At 31.0% G+C, this 23,175-nt stretch overlaps 1 protein-coding gene across 14 annotated transcripts in view; it reads left to right on the forward strand.

The window, feature by feature from the left end:
* The first annotated feature begins 2,540 nt into the window (after window positions 1-2,540).
* Window positions 2,541-23,175, forward strand: part of cyst (rho guanine nucleotide exchange factor 18 cysts) — a 60,798-nt gene continuing 40,163 nt past the window's right edge. For 8 of the 14 annotated variants that reach the window (XM_074143168.1, XM_074143169.1, XM_074143167.1 and 5 more), the window contains exons 1-13: window positions 2,542-2,747; window positions 2,914-2,979; window positions 5,534-5,698; window positions 6,418-6,503; window positions 6,872-7,016; window positions 7,470-7,602; window positions 7,719-7,890; window positions 8,872-9,044; window positions 12,044-12,142; window positions 15,748-15,814; window positions 16,785-16,896; window positions 18,863-18,933; window positions 19,682-19,764. In XM_074143168.1, coding sequence (XP_073999269.1) covers window positions 2,934-2,979; window positions 5,534-5,698; window positions 6,418-6,503; window positions 6,872-7,016; window positions 7,470-7,602; window positions 7,719-7,890; window positions 8,872-9,044; window positions 12,044-12,142; window positions 15,748-15,814; window positions 16,785-16,896; window positions 18,863-18,933; window positions 19,682-19,764 — 1,352 coding nt within the window. In that variant the 5' untranslated portion in view covers window positions 2,542-2,747; window positions 2,914-2,933. Of the gene's footprint in view, window positions 2,748-2,913; window positions 2,980-5,533; window positions 5,699-6,417; window positions 6,504-6,871; window positions 7,017-7,469; window positions 7,603-7,718; window positions 7,891-8,871; window positions 9,045-12,043; window positions 12,143-15,747; window positions 15,815-16,784; window positions 16,897-18,862; window positions 18,934-19,681; window positions 19,765-23,175 lie in introns of all 14 variants that reach the window. The other 6 variants (XM_074143163.1, XM_074143164.1, XM_074143162.1 and 3 more) reach the window with 3 other exon arrangements.

A 23,175-nucleotide genomic window follows, 5' to 3' on the forward strand; every position in this document is an offset into this window, starting at 1 on the left:
AGTAGAATTACTTAAATATTAATGAGGTATTAATGAAATGTTGGGTACTCGCTGATTTGTGTACCTTTTGGCGTTTAATCAACCCTTATACTTAACATTTTAAACTGTAAGTTTTTGTTAAGGAGATTTTTGTACCTTTTGGATAGATTTTCCTTTTTGTCTATTTTACAAAGTTACATATCTGCTTTACAGATTTTTTTAAAATTTGGAATAAGCAATTCTATCATTATAACCTGATAAGGTGTTAACTACCACTGGAGAGATCTTTTTAAAAAATGATTGTAGTTGCGGCTCCCAAACCATCCTCAATAACAATTTTTTTGAGAAAGCGTTTTGAATAACATAGGAAGGTATTTGTACGTAAATAGCAAAATTAAACTGCGATTTCAGTACTTCCTTTTAAGAGGAGTAAGAAAAATAAACTAGGATTGCAGTACTTCTCCCTAAAAGGCAAAGAGGCAAAGATTTTTTAATCGAACAATTCATTGATTTAAATCGGTTCACTCATTGATAATTTAAACGATTGCAGTACTTCCTCTTAGAGGGAGCAAGAGAATCAGCAACGTAGAGGAGCTTTAACCACTTATTCGAGCTGAATTTTATCAAAATCGGACTAAGCGTTATAGAAATATTGGTAATAATAGTTTTAGAAAGGGCCTTATTTGGGTGGGGCAAACTCCCCTCCTTATGAGGCACGGTGCCGAGACTTTTAAAGTGCAAATCTGTAAAAAATTTCGATTCGAATGACACTTCATTCATAAAAATCGGTTCACGTGTCGATAATTTGCAACGATTGCTATACTTCCCCTTAACAAGTGTAAGAGCTGATCGCCGCTTTAATGTTACGTAGGGGAGCCCTAACCCTATCATCCTAACAAATTTTATCAAAATCGGGCCAAGATTTACAGAGTAATTAGTAATAATAATTTTGGAGGGGGCCTTACATAAAGGGGGCTAACTCCTCTCCCATTCGATGTACAGCGTCGGGACCCCCAAAAGGCACATCTACATAAAATATTGAATCGAATGACACCTCATTCATGAAAATCGGTTCACGCGTTTTGGCGCTACGTTGTTTACAAAAAAGGTAACAACAAGAACAACAACAACAAGAACAACAACAAGAACAAGAACAAGAACATTTTTTGAAAAAGCCGTTTTTGCTCATTTTCGGCAACTTTTTTCTCGAAACCTATTAGATCTGGGTGGTTGCAAAAAAATTACAGTTATAAAGGAGGGTTTGGAGTAAGATTTAAAGAAAATTTGGGAATTTTATCTTTTATAGAAAAAGAGAAAAAAATTGTCAAAGTTGGGTGTTTTTAAACGTTACGCTTTTTCGTGCAGTTTTTGATGGTCAACCCTTATACAACTGTCCTACCGGACAGTTTTAATTGCTTATAAAACAAGAAGTGAGGAATATAGTTGAGTCTCAAAGGGTCTGTATTATCGGGTTTTTAAATATTACGACTCAACCTTCATTGTAGCTTAGTAATTTAAATTTTAAACCTAGACTTACCAAAAAACTTCCATTAAGATATCATCAAAATAGTATTATAATTTCACGTATTTAGGAGCTATTTTTGAGAAACTCTAAAAAAACTGATTCAATGAAATGGCACCTCCGGATGGCTGATTGGATGGATAAAAGGCCAGTCTCTTGGTAGAACCTAAACCAGGTATCAAATTTAAACTTTCTGAAGTTTTTTTTTTGTTTTTGAGCCAAAAAAAACTCCACAGAAACATCCACTGTATCAATATTACGGATATAAAAAAATCCGAATTTCAGATAAAAATATTGGAAGTGCGCCGAAACGAACCAAACCAATAGATAATGAAAGGCAATGTTTAAACCTTTCTTAAGATGTCATTAAAATGGCATTAGGAAGTCAGGTATTCAGGAGCTAATCTAAAAAAAACTGATTCAATAAAATGGCACCTTCAGATGGCTGTACTCCATATCATAAAAGTTCAAGAAGGCTTCTTAAAATTATTGCCAAACTAAAGCCTTTATCAATTCTGATAGTGTGGTAGATTTCCTTCATTTGGATACTCTATCTACAAGATAGCAAAGAGCAAATCCTACCTACTTATCAAAAATCAATTTTAGTTTTACTTTTACTATTTTTTAAATTTAATAAGTTTTTCATATATGGAATGTTTAGACGGTACCTAATAAAAACTTTACCTACAGTCGAGAATTAAAGGAATAAAACGTACAGGCGCTCGTTACATCTCGTTATTATCTTTCCTCGGTTTCTCAACAACTGTAAACAAAGCTAAATGTTTTGAGAAACTCAAAATCTGATAAAATTAGCTCTTTAATTGATTGAAAACAATGAATAATTGTATAGGAACCCCCCTCCTTATTATTTTAATGTATTTGACGCCGTTGCCTTAAATTTTATTTACTAAGTATTTATTGAATAAATTATTTACTATGTACACCAAAAAAAGAAAAAAGAAAATTAATAAATACCTCAAGGGACTTGACTACTTCTAGGTTGGCAGTGCTGTAATAGCTGCTTGTGGTTGAGTTCTGTGGTTGATTCGTTCGTGGTAGTGTTTTCGTGTAACAGGTCCGGCTATGTGTACAGGGGCGTATGTCCATACATCGAGAAAGTCAGTTTGAAGAAGACAAAAAAAACAAATAGAATAATCATATGTCATTAAAAAGAATTGTCCCCATTTCAAGTCTGAAAAGAAATGGAGTATTACATCAAAAATAATTTTGTCCAGAAATGTGAAAGGTATTAAAAACTTTTTAAGTTAAAAAGAGAAACAAACCCCATCGTGTGATATGTAGTATACCAGTTTCATATTTATTTTCATTTTTTTTTGTCTATTTTTGGTTTAATTTAATTTAAATTAGAAAGATTAGGGGATTAGTGTAAATTGCATTGTGTATTTTCTTAGGTGACTACAAGACACAAAAAATGAGTCGTCAAGATGGGTATACTGTCCGACTTACACCATTTTCAGGTTATTCATTATTTTTTCCATATTGAAAGATTATAATGTAAATATGATTTTCTTAAGCAGAATTAACAGTTGTACTTAAAGTTATCATATTCCTATTTATAAAAAATAGTTAAAATACCTGTCAAATGATTTTGTGATTTTGGTTCAGTTCCTGCTTGTAGATTATTCTATGATAAGAAATGAAAATTAATTTTAAAAAGTCCTGGAATATCTTTCTTTGGAAAAAGAAAACTATTGATGAAAACACAGAAGAAAATTGGTCATTTTGTTTGAGAGGTGGTGGATTTTGTTATGTGTTCTGAAATAGTATTTTTATTATTTTTTTTTTTTTAGAATTTCTCCTCATAAAGCCTCTATTTAGCTTCTGTGGTAAAATTCAATTGTGTGCTAAGAGAACAGACTTCTGTGTTGATTATTTGAAGATGTCGGTTAGTGAGTTTCTCTGAATTAGTTGTTTTCATATCATTCTTGTCCTCAATTAATATTTCGACAACCGTTTAATTTTGCTTTGAAGCTTAGAGAGTGAAAGAAGTGAGTGATGAAACTGAAAAAGTTGAGTTCATCCCTGTGTAAAAATTGTTGGAATGGCGATGCTCAAGTGGGCTTTTATCTTTCGGTTTTTGGATGAGATATAACATCTCAGTAATTTCTAAACGTTTCATTAGTTTTAATACACGTTAGGTTGTACGTTAGTGGTAGTATTGATGGAAGAAATCAGAAGCCAACTATGTATTGTGCATTTTTTATATGCAGTCTAAGTACGGTTAGTAAAGACTGCTAGGTGTAGCGATGTAAGGGACTAAATAACAGCAGCTCGGTCAAGTGTGGAGTAAATAGTGAAGGAATTTGAGGTTTGCTTCTTACTGTTGGGAGTTGACTTTCAAATCGTTTTCAAATATTCCGAATTCTTCCTGATGTTCATCTGTGTGCAGACTATACGAGAGACTATAAACTATGTGGAAACAAACGGACTCTACGACAACGGCTCCTAAATTTTCTTTTACACGTAGGTGTTTGGAGGGTTTCCAAGTATTGTGCTTCTTTCTCTCAAATGTGCCATTTTTTGGAGTTATACAGGTGTGACACCAGTATGTTGTAAACTGTGTGCTAAGTACGAGTTAGTTCAAAAGCCTCAAAGACAACTAGGAGAATTGGAGATTAATTCGTGAACAATGTTTACAGCGATCTTCCCTTTATTTGGGGGTAGCGTAAGGTCAATAGATGGATGACAGGTTTAATGGTTTTGTAAATGTAGAGCCTAAATTTTTAAAATCTTCATTTTTATTGAGAGAAAAAATGTTTTCAATCAATGGCACGGAAATAGCAGACTTATGACATGATTTTCATACCTTGCTTTTTTTCGAGTTGACCATCCTACTGATTTTATAACCGTTGATGGAGGCTATATACCCTCTCTGGAGGCATTGAGTTTTCAGTTTGCAAAATGGCTCTCTCTGTAAAAGATTGGTATGAAGAGTTGAAAAGACTAAACTCTTAACATTGTAATGTAAAATTATGGTAAACTTCGATTGTGGCCAATCACCCAACTTATTTATCACTTTAATGAAATTGGTTTGAACTGGATGAAATACTTGTTCTGTCTCCTCTGAGGAAGACCAAATAATGTTTTAGAACTGTTTCAGGCTTCAATGCCCCAAGAAGTACTTGTAAATAAGTCTCCAAATATTTGTTTTTTTAATGAAATATCTTCGTACCTTTTGATCCCATTACCGATCATCTTCAGTCACTGTATTATTATTATTATTTTTTATATAATTTGCGTCCGAATTTATTTTGAAAAATTAGTGTTATAATTGCTCTTAATAAAAATATAAAAACAAATGATAGGAGTAAAAAATGAATGGTAGCAAATAAAACGCAAGTTAATTTTTTGGTCTCTTAAATATGTATAGTAATCTTATTTTTGCAATACTGTTTCAAAAGCTTGCTACTTGGTTTCTAATTGATCTCAATCTAGTAGATTAAAAAAAAAGACAAATTAATTCATTTACCTGATGAATTGGTAAGTAAATAGAAAGTTGAAGAAATAATTGTTCTGTAAGAATTTGTATTTTAATATGCCATACAAAAAATAAAAAAATAGTTAGGTAAATATAAAAACTAATGTCCGAATCAATTGTTTAGTATTTCTATGAAGAATGTTGTAAGTTCTTTTATTTATCTAAAAAAATCGACCTACTAAAGATTATATTTCGTATCAAGATCTTATGTATCTGTATAAGATGGGATCGAAACGGCCGAGAGTTGTTTAGGCTTGATTTTATATATATATATATATATATATATATATATATATATATATATATATATATATAAAAGGATACAAGCGGTTGTTTATGCATATAAATCTAAAAAATCAAGATGAAAATAAATAAGTGAAAATCTCAAATACTAAGAACTACAGGAAATTCAAAATTGGTTACTGTCGTGGTACAGATCTTGAGAAATGCTTCTTTAATTGAACGTTGCAAATTTCATTTCCCCTCCTAGAAGTGTAATGTAAAATGAAATTGAATATTTTGTTTTGTTTTAGATGATTGGTGTGGCGAGAGCGGTGGAAGTGAAGAGGACCTAATATCTGAATATCTGTCTCATAGGTGCGAAGAAATGGATGATAAATCTGTGGCGCCTTCACCACTAGTGCCAACGATTAGCGTAACACCTCATTCTCCGGCTGGCAAACACTATCCTATTTTAGGTATACTTTTAGCAAAAATATAGTCATTTTATTTAGCAGGTGCTTTTGAAATAATGTTTTCACTCTTAGTGCTTATAAAAGAAGTATAGCGTTGCGAACGAGTTAAATTGAGTCGCTGTGACAAAGCCATAAGACTAATCCCCTTTGAAGTTATTTATCTTATATAAATAACTTGGTTATTTAAATTAAAATTATTTAAGTGAGATGTCATTTTATCATCTGTATCATATTAAGGTGCATTGCATTTGAATAAATAGTGTACAAAGTTAGAAGAAAATCTGTTGTGCGGAACTGCTCCTTTATAAAATTAGGTGTGCGTATCGCATGAGTTCAAGAATGGGATGAAGGCGGATGTTGTGTTGACCTAATTTTTGCAGGAACTTGTACCTAACACCCATATCTGTCATATTACGACATGTGCTAATATATAATTAAGAACATTAATGTAGTGTACAGTCCAACAACTTAGATGTGATACCTTTAGGGTGGAACTTTGAAATACGTCAGAGATGTCACATTTAAGATTTCGGTCTATTGACATTTGCGTTTAAAGAAAATTTGAGTAACAATACATTGGGGGGGGGGAGAAAAGGTGTTGGCTTTATTTTACTTTCTCTAACATATAATTCGAAGTATATCATTCACTACTTTAGTTAATAATTAACATATCTCTGCAATGTTACAAAAAAATTAATAGTATATTTAATTGGATATCGCAGAAGACAATCTACAGCACCTACATTACATTCATGAGAGCATACAGCACATGAGAGATCTTAGTGCCCAACAGTATCCTAATAATCAGGTAAATAAATTTATTTTTCAACTACTATTTTTGCAGAGTTCTTGGGTATCTATAACTATACGTTAAGTTTACAAACTATGGCCGACATTAATGAGTATCAGGGTATCTTGAAAAAGCTGCATTTAGGGCTAACCACAGAATAAAACGCATAGTTGGTGGAATCAATCAATTCAAAACTATTCTTTTTTACTAAAAGGAGTTCAATTTTACATGAATGAGTTCGTTCAAACAGTACAAATTTTTTTTCCTTACCAGTAGCTTCTCACTTATTTGCGCAAAAAGGGGATTTCTGCATTGGTAAATATTACAAAAAAAACAGAAAAATAACTGCTTTTTGAAACATTTGGAAATATTTCATGTTAATACAGGAAATCAGTCGTCTGAGTCTATCTTGCCCATCACTCAATGATGCAGGTTCAGATCTGGATCTACTGTCAAATGTTACATCAACACCTTCTCAAACCCTTACACTTACCACTCCGATTTTTCCACAATCTGCTCATTATCGCAAACGTAAGTATCTAATTAATTAAACAAATAAATTATAATGGCCTAGTAATGTAAGACACTTGGAAGGTAGCAAAGCATTTATATTTGTATTTATCTTTTGTCTATTAGGAAGGATTAAGTATCGTTCTTATTCTTATTCTTGTTATTATTATTATTATTTTTTTTTTTTTTTGCGCATCGACGACTACTGTCATTAACGATTATTCTTATTATTTAGTGGTTGAGTTGGATGCTTCTAATTCAACTTAAAGTTTGTTGTTTTAGTCTAAGGATCCGTTTCTGCAGCTGCATCAGAAGTGTAGACATGCTTGAAAGGGTCATATCACTTTCTCTTAACTTTTTGAATCAGACCTGGGCTGCCGGTGTAGAAAATTATCCATTCCCCACTTTATTTATTTAGAAAGCCTTCCCTCGCAGGTATATTATTAATAATTATTTATAAAAATAATATTCCAGGAGGATCTGGCGAGTGGGAACTCTACAAAAGAACCATCGGAACAGAAGGTGAAGTCTCTAGGAGGAGAAGTTGGGCTGCTTTAGATGACCTGTCACACGCAATAGATTCAGCGCAACCCTCCAGACAGAGGAGGTACTTTAATCCTCATACGAAGTTAATTTATTTATTTTGTTCTTTTATGCGAGTAAGTAATGCAGGAAAAAAGTACTCACCTAAAAAATTATTAGTTTTATTATTTTTGTTTTAAGTGGAAACGATCTCTGCAGTATTAGCCTCAGCAGTATGGAATCAGATATGGACGACCCATTTTGTGAAAGCACTACCAATCTTTTAGGCTCAGAAGATGCTAAAGCTAGAATGAGGCAAGTTCGTTCCAATCCCAATTCTTCCACGCATTCATTGAATGAAGCAGAATTACAAGTAATTATAACTTTTATATTTTATAATTAATAATTTTCTCGATTTATTGATAATCCCCATTTTTTCTTATTTTTCAATTCTTATATTATCTAAAAAACTCGAAATTCTTTTTAGGGAGTTTCAGGGGGAATCCAAAATGACCCTGAAACTTCGTATATGGTTTACTCTATCACGTTAATTTGACCCTTTTTTTCTTTCTGTAAAATTTATTAGTTGGGTAAATTAAAAAAATTCCAGCTATAAGCAGCTCTCTAAATTGACCTGTTTGAACGACGTTCGATTTCTCAGCTGTATAACATTATGCATTGATAAAATAGCACGTTTAGAAAAATTGAACAATTAGCAGTGCTTCAGAATAAATTTTTGAGTTTATGCCCTGGGATTTATCTCCTCGTTAACCGATAGAGGCTCGTCATCTTTAGAAACTCATTCACCGTGCACAACAGAGGAAAGTGAGGTTTCTGTGGTCAGCCTAAAGTTGGCAGTCCAGGGCAAGACTGGGAATGAATTATATGGATTATGTTCAGCATTTGTGGAAAAGGAAAGAATGTTAATGACAGGAATGAAGAAAAATATGAATTAGATAGGAATCGTTGGAACAGATGGGTAGAGACAATATCTGATTCAAAACTGAAAGACATTAAGAGGTTTGGAGAACAATATTCCTGAGTTTGTTTTACATTTTTCTGGAAAAAGTATTTTTAGCCCGTCTAAGTGTTCGATTTAATTTTTCAAGTAATCCCTTTTGCTTTCAATCACGAAGAACATTTTTCGTTTGGTTTTAAGTAAGTTATTAAAATATGTTAGTAAGTAGTTGGTAGAAGATAAATTTCTGTCTTTTGTTTTGGTTTTCATTTAGTGATTTCCTCGCAAATTGGTTTAACGATTTCTTAAAACTCATATGTATGTGGATTTATCACTCTTATTTTATTTTTTCTGAAGAGAGAGGGAAAAACAGGAATCTGTATTTTTCTTTTAAAGAATGACTTCAAGAAAGTTGTATCTAGACGGGAAGCGGAGACCTTGCTGTTAAATACACGACTTATAAACTCACCACTGCAGAAATCAGTTTCAACGCCGTCAATAATAACCGCACAGCTGGAAACCACTCATGCGCAACTTGTTAATGAAACATCTACATCAACAATTCCTGTGTGAGAATAATTTTTTGTTTGAAATGCATTTTTTTGTAATTTTTTTTTTTTTAAAGAGCACTTTTAAGCAATTCATAAGATTATAGTTAATTCTTTGTTTTAACTTAGCATTTTTGTTTTATATTTCTGGTATTGCACTTTTTTTTTCGAACTGTTAAGCTATTGGTATTATTTTTTAATTAATATTTATTGCTTGTTTTGTTTACATCCTCTTGGAATTACATAAAAGTAGAAGACACTTTTTAAGTTCTCTTCCTCTTATTGCGTGTCAAATTTAAGACTGAGGTTTACCTGAAGTGCTTGCTTGAGGTCTCCCGACAACAAAAACGTTTTTACCTAGTGTGTGTGTGTGTGTGTGTGTGTGTGTGTGTGTGTGTGTGTGTGTGTGTGTGTGTGTGAGAGAGAGAGAGTGAGTGTGAGCGGGAGTAAGTCGACTAATTCACTGATTCACTTTTTTAATGATTTTCACGAAATATGGAAAATAATTTGAGTATTACATCTTCTGTTCCACTCTTATCTCGTGGAAAGGTCGGCGTTTGTAAATGGTAATTTTCAATGAATGCATACTAATTTTACACTCTCAGTCAGGGTGGCTCCTGAGAAAGTTAATCTGACATTTTTTCATGCTAACATTTTTCTCTTTACTTGAATAAGGCAGTTGGTCTTGTTGATCTTATAATTTAATATCTTATTCTGATGGCTGACAGCACTCTGCATTTATTATATTTTCAATTCGTAAGTAAACTAAGGAAGTCATTATTAAATTTACTTTTCTCTTGCGAATAACATTTTGCATATCTTTACAAGTATATATCGTTATTTATATTTAAAGAAATTTCACCGCCCTAAATTTATTTTTTTGCACATACCTTCTTAATTCTTTTTAACGAACATGTTTATGAAAGGGAATTTCAGCCCATCGCAGTACAATACGTGCAATATTTGTAGAATTCAATGTTACCAGCATTTTATAAAATTCATGTTAATGTCGCTGTAAAAATACTAAATGGGAAGTAGTAAATAAAACTAAAAATTTAATAAAATTTGATTGAACCTTAAGATTATTTTCACTGGAGCGTTGTAAAAAGTAAAAATTAAATATATATATAGTAAAGTAAAGTAAAGTTACTTTACTTTACTATTGCTATATATATATAATTATACATAAGGCGCGCTTTTTACTTTTTTCAGCTTAAATTCTTTGAAAGTGTTTGAGATGCCGACAATGAGTTATTTCAGTTGTAGGGCTCTCAGTTATTAATACGCGTCAGAACGCTGTAGCTTATTTGTGGTAGTTTAGAGTACAAATTTCATGTTAATTTCTTGTGGATATTTATTTTTTGAGACGAATTTTTATTCTATTTTGAAGTAATACTTTCTGTTAGTGCAGTTGCTTTTTCAGTTTCTATAATTCATTCTTCAGTAATACCAGGTACATTCTATATTATTTTAAGTTTTCGTTTTTTAGTTTTTATGATAAGTAAATTGATCATCACAAATCAGTTATTTTCTTCACAATTATTGTCTATTTTTTTTTATTGTGGTTAAAAGAATAAGTATAAACTATATAAAAGCAAATGTGTGAATGACGAAGTTTATCATTAAAGTTTCACTTTTGGTAGAGTGAACGGTTGGAGTGTCCACCATGTTGGCACCATCATTACTAATAATGCTATATATATATATATATTTTTTTTTTTTTAACTTGGAAAAGTGTCTTCTACCTATGTGTGCTTTAATGTGATTTCTGTTTTGCACCTTTGCTACTTTCACTGGGGGTATATTCGTTCAAATATATTATGTATAGAGTGTCGAATATCTTAACAGTGTTTCATGAATTTACTACAATAAGGAATAAAAAAAGTCCGTTGCACAATTCATTTTTATATATTATTTTTATTAATGTCCAAAATATAATCCGTCATGATCCTCTGTTGTAAGCCATTTTTCTACCAGGTGGATCCCTTTCGGTCACCTTTCTTTTTCGAAATACAAATTTTTGCACCCCAATCCCTCTTCTGTAAAATTATATTTTTTCCCGTGGACAAAGTGTAAAAAAATAAATCTATTTGGATAGAGCTGTAACGGTTATATAAGGTGAATTAAAACATAAAATGCCATTAACTCTGTATTTTTTCCTATTATCTCACGGAAGATTTGCAGCTACAAATACTCTTGTAGGAACAAAACTTGTTTGCGATAGTGAGACCTTTTTTAATACTTTCTATTTAGTTGTTCTCAGAAAAAGTAAAATTCATGGAAAGCCTAACGGAGATGTCAAGTAAAGTAATGTCAATTGCGATATTTGTACCGACATCGTGGACGGAAGCGGAAAAGTTAACATACTTTACGATAACTCTTCAAGTTACACATTAAACAAAATCCAAGGCCAAGCCTGGGATGGGAGGGAACCAAACATCACATTTCAGCTTTGCGGTCCTCGCGTCTAACTTAACTCGGCTGTAGAACACTACATGTGCTGAATTAATCCTGCAGAATTCCGAAAATTGCGTATTTTTTTCTTAAATTGACCTTTTCGTCTAATCCATTTCCCTTCGAATGTTACTGTTTTTTTTTTCTTTTGTAATATCTTGGAACCAATTTATTTAGAAAAACTGTCAATTTTTTTTATGCAACCCATCAAATAATTGAAAAAGTAATAATCATTTAAAATATTTGAGTGAAGTCCATATTGTCCTAAGCTGTTTAACATAATTATCTACTCATTCTTGTTTAAATTGACAGCTGATTGTGTGTGCTCAAAGTTCAAAATATATTTGTACGATGTTTTGAAGATTTATTAATTTTTTTTTATTTTTTTTAATGCTTTATATTTAATAATGGATTTAGAGTTCTAGTTTAGTTAGTTTGAATAATGCTTGCGTTGATTCGGAGTTGCTTTAAGATTAAGTAGTAGGTAGGGTATTTTAACTAGGGTAATAGGGTCTTGGGCAGGGGTACAAGGGTTGTGGCGTTCAGCTGATAATGGTTGGGTGCAGAGGGTGCCAGCTGGGCATGATGGAGAGTGAAGACGATGAAGAGATGACGGCGTTGCTCGATGTGGACAAGCATCTACCAACTTCGCATTACTTTACACAGTGAGTAATTCACATATGACAACCCAATTTTTTTTTTAATGATTTTTGTTTTTTTAACAGTTAGAAGAGAATTGTTAATTATCAAAATTCAATATTTTTGTTACAAACGTCTGCCTTTTTTACCTTACAACTCAAAAAAGTCTGTTTACTTACCTATAAAGCTTATTTATCAAAATATAAGCCCTTTTGCTTTTTCAACTTGTAACCAATGTAATTTTTTTAGCTCGTAAAACGCGTACCATCGAGCAGAAAAGGTGGTGATCAGAGGGTACCTGTTATCGAGTGAATGGGAATCTCAGAGTCTCGACTGCTGAGGGTATTTGACGTGACGATAACGGCCTTGTATTAGCTTCCTTTGATTTTATCCGTCGTAGCACCCATGTTTTTTCTATTTCTAATCGGTTTCGGATTTTCTCCCGTATCAGTAACCTTATCGAAAGTCATGAACAACTAAAGCACGAAGTATAAGTTTTAGCATTCTGCAATCTTTCGATTTTGAGTTTTATCCTTAAATAAACCACAAGCTAGTAAAAGAAAGTACTAATTTCGTTGATTTTATATTTTTATTTATGTAGTACGACGTGTTTATCATAAACTGCAGTAACCCTCCCTTATAAATTATCGTTTAATTAGAAAAATTGTACTGGATTTTTATTTTTTTGTGGAAATGTGAGTGTTCGATTTTAATTTCTTAAGGGAACAAAGGTTTATCAAGTTCGAGGAAGTAAGAGGCTAAGAGCTCCCGCTACGTGATAGTCTAGAAACGTATAACACTTCTAAATCTACGAAGTGACACTTTTCGTTTTATTTTAAGAGAATTTACAATTTTACATATGTTGGGTGAGAAAGTTTTACTCCATATTTGGTTACATTTTTTTGCTGATGGATTTTATTTTGTTTATTCTGTTATTTCTCCATTGTATATTTTAATATTTGTTCCAGTGACGTCGTTGTAAATGGGTTTTATTAATAGTTAGTGTTATTAGTTTAATTTGAAATGAATGTAAAGGGAAAGTAGGTTTTTTGGGGCACTTTAAATTTTAATAGATTAATTATTGTAAACGGAATTTTGCTATGTATGGTTCAATGTAATTAATACTTGTCATTGATTTTAAACTTATTTGCATGTGGCATGTTTTTATAAGTACAGCACATTTTTAGTTCTGCTTCAATTTTTTTTTTTTAATTGCAAAGAGTATCGTGATGTTAAATACAATGTGTAATAATATTGCTCGGAGTTTCGGGGAAGCTTCGTGAGAGACATACCGATACAAAAAAAAAAAAAAAAACACTGGTCTAAAGAGAAACTATTTTACTTTACCACTCGTATAAGGAAGGATTTGTATTCTTGAAGTTTTAAATTTTTATTTTCCTTTAAGTACACTTTTTGTGGTTTTCTATGCACATTAAAGTTTTTACAATTAAGTGAGTTTGTGTGTCTGGTTTTGTTTTCTCACCTATAAGTTATGTAGCTCAAAAACGGAAAACCTTGGACAGATTCAATATAATATACAATTACAATTTTAATACCTACTTAACTTAAGAAGAGTATAAAGTAAAAAAGTAAAATTCCGAATCTGAAGAAAATTGATTGATCGAAGAAGTGACTTTAGCAATCATAATTTTAAGTTTTTTCGCAATTTTCTTTATAGAGATTTCAAAAATTGTTTTAAAAATTATATGTATAATCCTATCTATTCTAGCATAACTTCATCTGTTCTTTCACCTAAGATCAACCTAAAATGAATTTTCAAAAAAAAAAGTTCCGAAAGTGGTCCTACTGTGGCGTTTGTACTTAGTTTAAAATAATTAATGAGCCGTTTTCGAGTAATATCAAAAATTAAAAATCAATCAAGTTGATCTTCTGTTTGATCGTTTTTGATCAACATCTTGATTGTTGGCTGGTTCATCTAAGAAAACGTGAAATTTGTATCTTGCGTTTTTCGTTTTTGAATTATGTTGATCTCACACATTCAGGCCAATTTATAACAATCTTGTTTTCATTCACAGTGGATCTCAAAACATGTATTTGCGAGGAAGATTCAAAATCAGAAGTTTGCATTGTTTGAGACATGAGGGAATAAAAGAAAGTAAACATTGCAGATTGCATTAGGAGAGTACAATTTTGTGAATCAGAAAGTCGGAAGATTAATGTCCAAAATTTGAAGTGTATACCTCGTGCAAATTTTGCCCTTTAATATTTCTCTATGTAGTCAAACAGGACCGCAGCAAGAGATTTTAATTTGTCCGACCCTAGTGTGACTGTTTCTTTGACTGTGTTTAATCCTTGAAAACTACAATTGTCTATTAGTGCGTGCATTGATGGAACATTAAGGACGTGTCAATGAGTATCAAAAAACTAATTATCATCACCACTTAACGGAGTATTCAACATACGTATTCAACAAAACTGGTTTGAATTCCTGTTTTCTCCGACACTAATTCCATGAAGTATTTCTCTCAACTTTTATTTGTGTTTTTTGATTACTCATAGGAACTGTGTAACACATTGCACCCCGTTGTTCACGTTCTAACACTTAAGCTCAAATATCTACTTAATCTACTAGCAAAACCAGACACTGAATTAACATTTTCACTTCCTTTATAAGTAAAGAATTAGAAAACATATGTACGATCTCAACAACAGAGAGCTTATTCTGAGACTTAAATTCAATATATTATTTTGTTTTTTATTTCAATTCATTTGCCAGTTTTTTTCTCTTCAAAACATACTAACTTAAATGTAGAAACTCGTTCTAGATTCAATTTTATGAGTAGTACTATTAATATAATTGTTACTCATATAATTAATCTCATATAATATATAATAACTCATATAATATATCTCTTGTCGATAATATTTATACAATTTCCTCTCACAAAGACAGTGTGCCAAGGACCGAAACAAGTTGGAAATAGTGCAGGGTGGTGTAGGTCTTTATTTTTTTCGTATTTAATTTGACGGATGGCGAGTAGCTTAGCCTTACCTTATAGAAACAAAACGGGTTTACAGTTACGAAAGCGTCGCCATTTTTGAGAATATTCTTTCTAGTTGTTAAACAACAGCTTTCTCTCAATTGCCCTCTTATACTAACTAATCTGGGGATACCGTTTGAGCAAGATGCTGTCTCAATGTTTATTAATAAATCCAGTTCTCATCAGTTATGAAGTATTCCAGGCTCCATTTTGAAGGAGTAATTTATGGGGCTATTAGTTGATCTCATTTTTACTTTGACCGTTGTCTACTACCGATGTCTTCTTTCTAAGATCAGATCTCCATTATGATGCTGATGATGATGATGATGATGATGATGATTATTATTATTATTATTATTATTATTATTATTTACAGTGATTAAACTACTAAATTTGTCGAAAGACACTTTTTTTTAAACTGACATTTTGATATAAAAAAACTTTTTGATAGGAATCATCTACATAACCTAACGGTTAATATAATATCGTACTTATAAATAATATCAAAAGTGAATGGATTATTAATGAATAAAATTACTTTTTAAAAAACGAATATTTTTTGTAAATCCCATTACTTACGCTTCTGCTAGGGTTGTGTTTGTGACTAATCCTTGTGTTCCACATTCTAGTGTTTCATATGATGACCACTCTGAGAAGAGGAGGAAAAGAGGCAGCTTATTCTTTCGTAAAAAGAAGGTAAATCTTACATTCTCCCAGTGTCTTTTGATAGAATTATTAAAAGTAACCATTTCGTTTTACAAGAAATAAATATATATTTTGAGATCTCTTAAAAACGGGAACAAAAATTTTCAAGAACGAAAAATCATAGGCTGCTCACTTAAACTTAACATTCTTTCTCGTATTACTTAGGATTTGATCAAAATTCTTAAACCAGTAGTGACTTGTACTGAACTAATTGTTTTATTTTTTCACTGTTTTCTTGTGAATATGATTCCAGATTTTTTTCTCAATTTCACATTTAGGTCCATTACTTAGATTCAAAAGTTGACGAGATCTCATTACACGAAAGTTTGGGCCAGTCAGGGAAGTGCAAGTATTACCCTTGAAAGCTTTAGGGCATTATTATTATAGTGCATTTTAAAGCATTGATATAAATAGTACAGAAAATTTAAATTTGCAAGAAAATTAGTTAACCTGATCTGAGATTTAACAGAAGCAATTTCTGTTTGTGGGTTAAATGATACATTAGTTTTTCTCTAAGCTTTATGTGAAAGTAATTTTAACCATCATTTTTAGTTTAAACTTTTTTTGTGGGAAAACTATTTCTGAGGAAATGAGAGTACACTTCTCGTTTGATTGGCCAATAAATGGTGGGAGATGTTTGACAAGTACAGCCCTTACCAACTAAATTTATTGAAGTAAAAACCACTTTCTGTTTATGTTTTAAGAATTTTTCTATTAGCGTTGTAATAATTTCAGTAAGGAAAATCGTGCAAGTGTTTTTTACAAGGTAAAATTGTATTGAAGAAGTTTAACCAAAATTGTTCTGCTAATGAAGGATTTCAAAGATTTACTAATAAGAAACAAAGTACAACTAATTACACAGCTATATATAAAACATAAACAGAAAAGTGTTATATTTGTTTAATTAAAACCTAGCTATTAATTTTGTTAATTTTAATTTAGTTTTTGTTTTGTTTTTTAGGATAAAGTGAAAAAAGTCACACATCAGTGGGTGACTGTCTGCTGTGGGAATTCTCAACTTTGTGACTTTTGTTCAAAAAGCTTAACTAACAAACCTTCAGTTTATTGTGACAGTAAGCATTTTTTTTTTTTTCTGAAATACTAGGTGTAAAAAATGGATTGCGTTTCCATTATATTTTCAAAACGGTTTGTTTATTCGCCTATAAAGCTTACTTTTCTAAAATAAATTTACATCATTTTGTATAACTTTAACACTCATTTTTTATTTATGTGGTGTTTGTATAAACATTACTTCATATATGTGTTTGATATGAATTCTGTATGGTACTTTAGGGAAGAAATGTGTTTGGCCTTCACGTTATTTCTTGTTTCAGCATTTGTTACATATGTTTTTCTTAGATTAGTTTAAATATATTAGTTTATATGTTTAAGTGTTTGAGAGAGTGACAACCTCTGTTAATTATGTGATTTGGGTTACCTACATTTCATTTCCATTCCTTAAGTTGGTCCGTTTTTTGTGGTTCCAGCCTTTGATTGTATGTGTGTATTGACTTTCTTGGTGCATTGTGCAGTGAATGTATTGATGCAGTTCCTGAAAGAATTATTTACTGTTTCTAGGAAGCCTATTATTTACATGATAGAAAGTTTTTATATTCAGGGCCTGGTGGTTTTTGGAGCAGTTCTTTAGTGTATTACTACAAGTAGTGATACATATCATTTTTCTAATATCTTAGAAAAATTTGCTGTAAAAATTGTAAATGTAAATTTATTGTATTGTGATCATGTCAGATCTTCAATTTCGAATTTTCGCCGAAAAATATATTTTGTTCTTCAGTTTTTTAAATTTTCAGGAAAACGGCTCCTACGATTTTCTTTAGGCTTCATATATTTGAGGCACTTAATCAGTCCTACTACTTTCATTTAAAATATTTTCCCGTGCAAATTTGAATAAGGCACTTTTTTATATTAGTTTATTTTTTTAAGCCAAAGACATCAGTTGAGTACTTTAATTTCAGGATATTACAGACTCAAGTTCTCTTACTCTTCAAAAAACTTACTCCCAAACCTCTCATTTTCTCTTCTATTTACACAATTATACGACTTACAAAAAATGAGGTTGATTCGATATTCGTCATATCTCTAGATACCTAAACCTAAATATAAAATTCTATGTACAGACTTATATACAAACTATATATTATGCACACTCAGTTCCTAAAGAATTCAACCAGAGCTTGTAAAACCTCATTTTGTTAGAAAATAAAATATACTAATAGCAGAAAGGGATCTTCAGTTGCTGGTAAAGTGTTTTCAACACATTTCTTTCTTTGTTTTTATACTAAACAGTCCCATAGTTATGTAGTTAGAGCCGTGATTCTCAACCTTTTTTTTTGTCGTGGCACACTTTAAACAATTGCAAAATTTGGCGATACACTAACAATAAGTTTAAAACTATTTTACTTATCCATAATACACTGTAAAATAGTTTGTTTATTTTCAATATAAAATAAAATAATACGTACTACAAAAACAACAGTATATGATTATTAAGGGATTAATTAGAAGTTAATAATAAGAATACTTTTAATAAGAAATTTGAGCTTGATGTTTTTTGATAATTTCGTTTATATTTGATCGTATAAAAGATAATGCTACTCTCATATCGTCTTCTACATTTAATATAATTTTTATTGCATGCATTTCTAAAATGTGGAGGCACACTTCGAAACTTTCGCGGCACGCGAGAAGAATGAGAATAATGTAGAAAGGTCGTGTGAGTTTTCTCTTCAGATTTTGTTATAAAGATTAGTGGTGCAAGAATTTGCAAATTATGATTTATAGCTCATGTTTTACACTCACACACGTGTATTTCTAATTTAAGAAATATCAACATCTTAGATCATTGGCACCCCGATGCTTCTCAAAACGCTGCTGACCTTATTTCGGTCTGTTTCCAGATATCATTTATGATGGTTCAGAGAGCTAAAGAAGCTTCGAGGAAGTGAAAGTTTGATAGCTTCCCTACTTAACCATAATAATTTTTGTTTTGGTATTGTATGTTACTAATTAATGTTGCAGACTGTTCAGCGACAGTACATCAACATTCTTGCAAGGACAGTATAGCTGATTGTAAAGGAAGAGGAATAAAGGTACGCCATCTTGTCATTATAAATTCTCGATCGTATGTTACTTTTCATGGTGTAATCCCCTAAAGAAATTAGTTGCTTCTGGTATCGTATTAGTCGAGAATTAAAAAGTTTTACTTTGGTGTCTTGAGAATTTACGTTATTTGTGTTAACTCAATTGACCAAATTTATTGTTTGAAATAGTTAAAAAAGTTATAAAATTGCTTTTTTAATTGAAAAATCGTTCTGATAGGCTTTATTAATATTGCTATAATTTCTTCTATTCCTTTATAAGAAATAATGAAAAGCGAGAAATCGTTTTATAACCCTGTACTATTTTTTTTGAAAAAAAGGTGCAAGCATGACTACTTACATGTTGGCCCCTTCATAGAATCACATTCTTTATTTGAGTGCCAGCCTCCCTTCTTTTTACAAATTTTTTTAGATTTTTCTAAATTATCCTTCATACCCCAACTTTTGGTATGACTATTATCAGTGCTCGCACGTTCAAATTCCCACCCTTCACTCCTCCTCCAATTTCCTCTATCAAGTCGTTTATATACATAGAAAAAAATACAGGTGATAAAAGGCAACCTTGTTTTAAACCTGCTTTTGTATTAAAATATCCGACAGCCCTTCCGTACTTCATACTGCTGCCCGTCGTTATTCTTGTTAATGAATTTATTTGATAGCCTATATCTTTATGACTTATAAAATAAATTCCTTGTTAATAAATAATTAATAAAATTGTTGAATATAATTCTATGGCCAGGTAATTGGTAAAAACGTAGCGCATGTAACTAAATCTGGTGGAAAGAGAGGCTCCAACAGTAACCAGTCAGGATCTCCATGCAGGTAAGCAACTTTTCCTTTAAAAAAGAAATTAAATAATTTATTCATTTTAAATTGATTTCTTTTTCATAAACTTGGTTGAATTCGCAATTCTGGATAGTGTTGTTGATCTTATCCATCATTGCAAGTTTTTTTTTTTTTTATTCTGGCCGGTTTTAGATTTTTTTCTACTTTATAGAGATTAGTTTATCAGATTCATATAGAGAGAGCATGGCATGTCAGCTCACCCGATAAATGTCTTTTTCAGGGAAAATGTTATAAATAAATGAAATAAATTTGCAGATTAAATGTTCGCTCACATTTGAAATTAAAAAAAAAATTAAGTCGCACTTTCGGTCAATCGTTTTTATACAAATTTGAAATTTTGACGTAAATTTTTAATTTTTTGACATATACATTTTAGACCCACACAACATACTGATATGGTACTTTAGAGGAGATTTCATCGTTACCCTTTTTTCTAGTTCTATCCTAAAATTATTTTCCCCAATGAAATGTTGGTCCTATGTGTTGTGTATTCACGAAGTTTAGAAGAAAATTGATGTTCGAGAAAAATAGGGTAAAAACTGCCATCTGTTCATTAATTTTTTTTAATTTTTATTTTTAACAAAATCTTATTACGGATTTCTGTGCCTCGTAAACGGAACTTAGATTTAAACTTTGTACTATTTAATTTTGTTCCCTCTTTTTCTCATATTAGTGTCAAATTTTCGAAGTAGATTTTTTACTGAAAATACATGTTTTGTATCCCATTGAACAGTAAAACTTTGCTGAAACGTGGATTTTCCGTCGTTTTATTCTTATGTTCCTCTTCTTGACTTAGTACATATAAAATGAAATTAAGCACATAAGCATCTATTTTATACAGGTACTTCGTGACTACATTTTGTCCTAATTACGTCCTTTTTATGAATTTTAAAACATTTATTTATAAAATCTGGCACCTCTCTTGCAGGGTTATTTCGTTGCTATCTTGACAATTGATTTCAATTAGTTTGGCCAATTATTGCAATAATTGCGCTAACAGCAGGTCTTGTGAGTTTCACGTCAGATGTTTTAGTTACGGTTACGGCACTTCACTCTACACATACACAAACAGGTCAGAATTAAAAAAAAAAAAAATACAATCAAGTGATGAATAAATTAACGATGTGTTATTTTCTAAATTTATACTTACATGATTCACAAATTAAGTACTTTGTTTATACAGTTATGTTTGTATTCATTTTTTAATTTTATATTCTTTACCAGCGTTAACAGCCATTATTGTTCTTAGCGTACTTGCTATAGAATTAAGTTAAATAAGTGTGCAAAATGTGGCTTGAATCTACTAATAACTGTTGAAGTTAAACAAAATGAGCCTAAGATGGAGGATGCACTTATAAAAAAATTACTTAAAAAGTCATTCCTGGCTTAATTATATACGAAAAAACTACCGAGCAATGTAGGACACTGCAAATTATCGCAGAGTTGGAAGTCGTTTGAGCAAACGTTTTGATTCTGAGAAAAGCACCAGTTCTCCTTTGGACCGCTTTACTCAAACTTCCTCATTGGCTAAACCTAATTTAATAATTTTCTTCTGATTCTAATTTTACAACTCGAACATGCATAACTTTTCAACTGTTAGGAAATGTTATGACATAAGAATCCAATTTTGCTGGTGCACTCAATAAACTTTACTTTTAAATTTTAATACTGATAATCTTTTCTGCTACATACAGGCTGTTAGCGCAGGGTTTGTGATGCTCTTTTTTTTTAGTATTAAATAGATGAAATTTATTATTTTTTGGTCCAACAAAGTAGTTCTTATGATCGATAAATTTTGGAGTGAGGAAGAAAGACTGAAAAAAAACTTTCTCTTACAGGTATATCCAAGTTCTAATTATTGTTTTCTTGGTTATGTAGGAGGCTGATCTTGGAATAAAAAAATAGGAAGTATTTATTTGTATCTTCGAAGCTGTAACAATTTTTTCGCAATAGTTCAGAAAAATTAATGTTAAAAAATATTAATTTTATTCTCTAATCTATTGTGTTTGAACTAGTGTATTAAACTTGTTATATTACTTGAACTAAAAATTATATTTTCAAAATTTCGACAAGAAATTTTTTTCTATTCCGAGACCTACTTCCAAAAAAATGGGGAACCAATATTCTTGAAATCTACAACGGTCGCAAAACCTCTCTATTCTAATTTACAAATTTTTCGTTAACATTTATTAAATTGTAGTTTCCATAATTATTATACGGTTTAACTGTAATAAAACTACATACAAGAGAAGCGTGATAAAAAAAAAAAACCTTATAGACACTTCTAGGTACTACCTGCAAAGACTTGCCAATTTTATTTGAAACTTATTCTCTAAAAATAGGTTCCCAGGGAACTGTCAGATTAAGATTAAGACCTCCAAAGATCCCCTTTAAAAGAATTTACTGTTACCTATCTATTGAGTAACATTAAGAAAGTACAAGAATTTGAAGAAGTTACGCGATTTCGCAAAATAGTTTTTTGAAATTTCCGAGAAACGGCTGCAACGATTTTTTCTAAGTTTTAATTGCCCAGATAAATTAGATCCATAAGGTAAGGATCTGTTGTAATTAAAAATATATGAACCTATTATTTTAATTAAAATGTTTTACTGGGGAAATTATTTTTTTATAGTTCTCAAGATTTCGAGTTAGATTATGTTTGCCGGGCTAGGGAAGGAAAAGGTTTGGGGATTTTTCTCGCTTCCTTCCTCATGTGGGCCTAATAATAAATCTTAGCCAGAAATGTATAATCGTTATACTTTCCACTTATGAGTATGTTAAGTTTTGTTTTTAGAAAATTTGTAAATTAGAATTATATTGTATTAAACTAATTTTAGTAAGAGAACGTTGTATGAGTGTTCCACAACAAATTTTATTTTGCGCAGTGTTGAAGCGAAAGTATGTCAAATGATTAGTCAATAATATCACAAATTTATGTACTTCATATTATGTTCCTCATATATTCTATGATAAAATCCACTCTCAAGGTGTAACATAATGTAGATATATTATAAATTCTTATTTGCAACTTTTCTTAATTTGTTACATTCAATAATTAAAAAAGTAGTTTAATGCGGTTGCAAAAATAATACATAAGCAAATGAGTAAAGTTTATTTTAACAGTTGGTTCAGTTGGAAGACTGTCAAAATCACTTTGTTATTAAAACAAACATAATTTACTTCTTGGTTAAATGAATAATTTATAAAATACAATGGTTTTTCATACTGATAATACTGCTTGCTTTATTTTGATTTTAGTTAAAAATGCTTTTGGCTGTTACCGCTAAAAAAAAGAAAAGTGCTACGTATTTTTATTTTATTTTTAAATCACATGCACCCATTTTATTTTTTAATTTTGCTTACAACTCTCACAAATATTGAAATGTT

Source organism: Rhodnius prolixus, unplaced genomic scaffold, assembly GCF_049639745.1.
Source record: "Rhodnius prolixus isolate KJV_2025 unplaced genomic scaffold, Rpr scaffold_12, whole genome shotgun sequence".
NCBI classification, from domain to species: Eukaryota; Metazoa; Arthropoda; class Insecta; order Hemiptera; family Reduviidae; genus Rhodnius; species Rhodnius prolixus.